Raw genomic sequence first — 6,424 nt, 5'->3', positions numbered from 1 at the left:
CATTTTGATTTTCTTTCACTCCCTCTCTTTGTCACTCTCACTCAATACCCCCCACTGCCCTTATCCATACCCTGTCATCTTATGTCTAAATCCATGGACTAGAAACTAAACTCAAACTTAAGGTACATGCTTTTTTGTCAACAAAAACTCAAATTGACGTCTAATTCAAAAATATTTTACTTAAAAAGTTGTTTTCAATTTAAAACATATAAATATTCTAAATAATAAATTTTATATTAGATATCAATATAGTTTCTACTTCGATAATGATGCAACCGAAAAGGCATTAGGTCAAATCCATGAAGAAAAGTTTATCCATAAAGAAGAAGATAGCACTCAGAAACACAATGTTCTGTATTGAAAGGACATTCAAAAGTTCTTTTTTGCAACTCTAAATGGGTTATTTATAGCCTTACAAAAAAAAATGAAAATAACAAATTAACTCTAATTAAACATTAATTAACCTAAATTAAAAACTAATGTAAATATTAACTAAAAAATACTAATTATCATATAATTCTCCACATCAAATCATAAAAAATAAATCAAAATAAATTAATATTAATTTAATATTGATACTTAATTTTGTTAAAACAGAAACTAAATTACTAAAAATTGTTACAAACTATGTAAAATCACATGACAATTAAAAGCATAAGGACTGAGTTATTACTATTATCAACAGTTCATGCTCTTAAAAGTGTTTTTAATCCCAACAAGATAACTGCAATCATGAAATAGCATCGCTAACTCCTGAACTGAACAAATTTACATCTTGCAGAAAATTGAAACACCAAAGACACATCACTGCCTCACTGTCTGCTTTAGGAACATTTATTACAAGATTGAAATAAAGAAATCCCAAAGAAAAGGCCATTTCTATAGCTGGAAATTAAGTGAAAACAATATATATTGAGTACCTTAATAATCCAACACCTAAGGAATTCCCATTTATGCACCATACCTGTATTGATACTACAAACAAATAATGCTGCCAAACTACATTAGTAACTACCCAAGGGAGAAGAGAACACGAACAGCGTTGTAACTGAACAGGGAACCAAGACGACTTCAACTCATAGTCCTCGGTAATTCTTTCCTTATCGTGGTCTTCTGTACTCTCAATAAAGGTCGAGTGAATCACCATTCCTCCTACCCTTGTCATTTCTCCTCAAACTCCACATCAATGACGTTGGGTTGTGACTTGGAACCAGAACTTCCTTTTCTTGAATTGTATTCCCCTTGGCCTTTGGGCTGCCACACTATGTTTCCACAGCCTGCGCAAGAAATAATTTGGTTCTTGTACCCAGCAAATTCCCTATTACAGGCTGGACAATTACCCTGTCGAATAATTTACACGTTGGTTAGGAAAAATATTTATACAAAAAGTAAAAACAACAATAGAAAACACACGTCAAGTTTGGTCTCCAGAGAGGTATCTGTTTGAATAATCCAACATCAATAGTGCTCACTAGGGAAGGTTGCACATTTATCAAGGAACTTCATATTCCACGCTTTCTTTTGCACACTTATTAAAGAACTCCATCCTACAATTTTGCACCCCATAAACAGACTTTCTAACTCCAACCTATTAACTTAATACTTCATAACTCAACTTAGTGCCGCAAACATCCACTAAATATTCAAGTTATATCTAAAGACTTATTAACTCTAAGAAGTGTTTAATAGGTCTTGAACTACCCAATTCAGTGTCCAATAAATAGTTGAATTTTCAACTTTATCTAATAGCACTCTAATTTTTCAACTTTATCTAATAGCACTCTAATTTTTCAACCTTTTATCTAATAGGTCCTTGACCTATATGACATTTTGTTAAACTCACCAATCTATAGGGAAAAAAGTTTGGAAGTTTAGAGCTTTATTTGGCATAAAATTCAATTCAATGTCTAAAAGATCTGTTAATTTTTTTAAAATGTTGACTATATTATGAACTTGTTAGGCACAAACTTGAAATTTAAAACTTATTAAACAATAAACATCATTAAAAATTTAACACTCCACCAATACCACATCATTTTCCTTAGTCGACTAACAGTCAAATTACCTAGAAACAATTTCAAACTATTCTTCAATCCTTGGAGACTAAAAATGTCACTTATTGAGGGACCAAATAGATATTAAACTCAAACGTCAGTAAACAAAGATCCATTTTACCCTAATCAATATCATCCTGACCGTAACCAGTGTTAAGCAAATTGGTTGTTGACATCCCAAATTTCATCGTAAAAAGAATCTCCAGAGCTCAAATGTAACTCTAACAAAGTTGATTAACCTAACAGTTAACATAGTAGAGTATGATAGAAAAAAAAAAAAAGTGAAAATATCTATGTTATCTCTAACACACCCTCTGTGCTGCTTAACCAAAAATTATGAAATGTTTTCTCTACCACTACATAAACTTTTTATTTTTATTTTTTTAGAACAGAAACCAATATTTCATTGATATAATGAGAGACTATTGCTCCAAAATACAAGATCTCCAAATTGAAGGCAAGAAAAGTAGACAAACACAACCAATGAAGAATACAGCCCAAAAGGAAGAAAACCTTCAACAGACTTAGAGAGAGTCCCATGATAAACTAAGAGACAAATCACAGGTTGAGAAGAAGCTCAAAGACAACGTTGTCTTCAGTTTTTCCTCGAAACTTAAGTCCCAAATCCCACTAGGCTGGAATAGAAAAGTACAATAGTTTGTAACCTAGAGAAAAAGAAGCGTTTTTGGATCTTTTCTTTTGGCTTGGTCATGATGCTAGAGTGACTTAGCTCCCACTGAAAGAAGTTGACTATTTTAAAATATTTACCTCACCAAATATCAGTGTTCATTGGTCCCTAAAAATATCAGTGTTCATTGGTTCCCCTAAAAATTGCATTGCCTCTTGAACAAGTCTTTATTGGGTGAGATGGCGGAAGAAATTGGCAGTGGAATTCTAGAAAATGACTATATGAGTTGGGAAGAACAAGAACCTCTATGATTATTCGTCAAATCCAGATCGCACCAGATAGTGGCGGATTTTCCAAAAAAGAAGGAATTTTAATTTTATTTGCCACTTAATGCTATTAAAATTGATGATTTAGCTACTTTCCTGACTCCTATTACTTGAAAGCTGAGCTCTAATAAAAAATAAAACAAAAATAAAGGTACAAAAGGCATTAATAGCTACTCTTCATGGGTCTTTCTAGAATCAAAGATTAGTGTCATTTCCTACTTCATTATTTGGACACAACTCTTCACAGAAGATATCATTAACTTTAGTAATCATTAAAAGATATGATAGGTGGCTTCTTTAACAAAAGTAATTTTAACTGTCTGGACCATTTTGAACTATGACCACTGACTAGCATAATCGTCAAACAAAGCTGATAAGATATCAGAATTATACAAATGCAGAATATCACTTATACAACATCAAAGGATGAACAAGGCACTTACCTTTATCACAAGGCTATTGGCAAAAGTCCCAAGGAGTATCGGACCAGCAAATGGTAGTATCCATGTTCCAAATATCAAGAACCGGAAAAGCCATCCAGACAAAGCAAACCAAAGGAAGAATATTGTCTACAAGGAAATGAAAAGAGGTGATACATGAGAAAAAGAAAGAAGAATAAATTAGGTGGAAAAAGATTCTGTCTTCATTCATAATCTAAGACCTCTGTAAGTTAAATTACGCTCTATGCCATCCATTGACGATTATAGAAAAATTAGATGGTCCTAATATAACTCAAAATCCAGGATCTCTATTTAAACCCAAAGCCCTTCTTCCAAAGGATCTTATCCAGGAAATAATTCCTATCAACATGATTGTAGGCTTTTTCAAAATCTAATCAACATGGTTGTTCAAAATCTGTCTAAAAGATCACATCTTCTTATTTTCTCTTTACCAGTTAGCACTTGATCCAAAATTTGTCTTCCCCACATGAAGGCTCCTTATGAAAATTTTCTCAATCTATTTGCCAAAATTTAGCAAATAGATAGATTGAGGTTTTATGACTGCAAAAGCTGTGTCTGCAAACTCAAAAGCAAGTATCTAAAATGTTTCAACTTCCAAATTCTTTAGTCTCGATAGAGAGCATTTCCTTGCTAGCAAAGTCCAAATTTGTGTAAGTCATCCTATTCTTCTTTAGTACAGTCAATTAGAGAGGTTTTTGTACCTCCCTCCATTGTTCTACGGACAGATTCTTACCTACCCTCCCTTGTACATAGGACATCTTTCTAAGATTTTTTTCTTTTTTAATATTTGTGAGTGTTGGGGCTAGTTTACACACCTTGACTACTCTTCTGAGATAATCTGCCTGACCTTACAAAATTTGATGCTAAAGAAATTTGTAGTATATTAAATCCTAGGTAGGTGGTTACCATGATTGAGCTCATTCCCAAGTTCTTTATTAAACTTTCATTGAGGAAGAATGAAAGAATATATGAGAGAATTCAAAAACAAGCCCACGAATAACGAAAATGACTCCAATTCAAGAGAATCAAACAAAGTCCATAATAGCTAAAAGGGCAGATAACATACACCCACTATCTACGATGTATTAAACCTAGCAACCTCCTGGACTTCCTTCCAGGATCTCTCAACATCCCTACAAATTCTACTATTTCTCTCAAGCCAAGTTCTCCATAACATAGCAATACAAGTCTACCACAAAACTATGCTCTTGTGTTAAAACAGGGAATTAACGAAGGCCTCCTTACTCACAGCCCTGACCCAGACATAACTCAAACGAACTTGAGCATTTATACCACAGTTAACCTTGATTCTTATTAAGGAGAGATTATCAATCATCTTAAATCCCCTTATTGGAAGATTTGAAATTTATGGAAATCTGTAAATATTTGATAATCGCAATAGCAAAAAAGGTAAGGATGTGAAGAATCTTATTTACTACTGCATTTCCTTGAATGGCTAATTCTAGAATTTTGAAATGACTAAATCAATTGAGGAACATTTTGTAATCTCCGCAATTTCTCTTTTGGTGGATACTGGATCCTCCTTTGTACATCTTTCCATGTTAATATACTGCATATATAGTATGGATTGGAGTAGATTATGAGTAAAAAGACAATCGAAGTACAGCTTGAAATATTCTAGACTAGACCTAAGAAATAGGATAAGTCCACCATTTAGCCCTGTAATATGAAATATGTGTCGCTGGATTCAGATTAGATCTCTTCTAGCATTTTTCTAAAAGAAACAAAAAAACTTCTCATTGTAAGTAGGATAGTGAAAAAAACATTATGAATAGGAGAGTTCTGCAGCTCCTTTTTTGGGATCATAAATAAACTAGAGCTATCATCATCAAGAAAATGCCTCAAGGCTATCATTCACGTCTTAAAAATAAAGTGAAGTGATATCATAATATTACCATTCTACGAACACGCTAAACACAGACCATCAGTGACACCAAGAATCTTAGTAACAAGACCGCATATCCCAAAAAAAAAAGCTTATACTACGTACCACAAAACTTTTTCCTAATGGCGTGTCGATAAACTCATTGAGTTGCCTCCTATACTGCAAAAACCAAGGGAAATAAGAGTGAGTGATAAGGGACGGAGCTGACATTACACAACAAAACAGTTGACAAAATAACAAGATTCAATAGACATTTCAAAGATAAGAACAGCCAGTTTTACGGACAACCAAGAAAACGAGAAACTATGAGTTTCATTCTACTTCAGTGAAACTTATAAATATCTTGGATAAACTACATCAAGCATTGGCACTCAAAACGACTGCTGATCTTAGAGAGAACTAACTAAGAATGATCCTTCAGAAAATTTCAAAACTTCACTTCCCACAATCGATATTAACTAAGCAGGCCCTATCTATACAAATTCATTTCACAAGCACGAATACCAATCAATCCGCAGTACAAACCCTTGGCCAATTTCTGCTAAAATCCAATGTAAAATTACGCCAACGCAATCCAATTGCAAATTCCCTATCAATCTCGCGCGCCCGGTCGGCCACCGATTGAGCAGCAGAACTAACACGGCGCGATACAGAGTAACGCCTATCAAGACGCTCCGCAGTTTTCCTGGCCTCGAATACGAATTTCTCAAACCCATCGTTGGCGCCTCGCCATACTTTGTTCCAGGCCTCGCCAAAAGCATCGTTGTTGCCGCCGCCGCGACGGTATGCCTGAACGAAGCCGATAGGTGTCCGGTAAGGGATTATTAAGGGCCTACTCCTCCTTAATCTCAATGGAGCTAGAAGCGGTGGCTGCCATGGCGGCAGAGGTGTTGAAGCTATCATCACAGGTTTGTATTTACCGTTTGCTTGGATTCTCTCTTCTTCTACTCCAAGTTTATGGCTTTTGCTAGAAGGTCTCTGTCGTTCACCCAGACAGACTCGCGTTTGCGGTCAGAATGTTTTTCTGATTAATTATAAAACTTAAAATC

General features: G+C 34.5%; 1 protein-coding gene across 1 annotated transcript; it reads right to left on the bottom strand.

Moving 5' to 3' along the window:
* Positions 1 to 646: 646 nt before the first annotated feature.
* LOC103504702 (uncharacterized) lies at positions 647 to 6,424 on the bottom strand. Its single transcript, XM_008469102.3, has 4 exons — positions 5,901 to 6,424; positions 5,481 to 5,534; positions 3,452 to 3,577; positions 647 to 1,341 (listed from the first exon to the last, which is right to left on the bottom strand). The coding sequence occupies exons 1-4, from the start codon at positions 6,276 to 6,278 to the stop codon at positions 1,162 to 1,164; spliced, it is 738 nt and encodes a 245-aa protein (XP_008467324.1). The 5' UTR covers positions 6,279 to 6,424; the 3' UTR covers positions 647 to 1,161.

The sequence above is a fragment of the Cucumis melo genome, chromosome 9 (assembly GCF_025177605.1).
Source record: "Cucumis melo cultivar AY chromosome 9, USDA_Cmelo_AY_1.0, whole genome shotgun sequence".
NCBI classification, from domain to species: Eukaryota; Viridiplantae; Streptophyta; class Magnoliopsida; order Cucurbitales; family Cucurbitaceae; genus Cucumis; species Cucumis melo.
The sequence above is the reverse complement of the archived record's forward strand: the minus strand, read 5'-3'. Positions and strand labels throughout refer to the sequence as shown.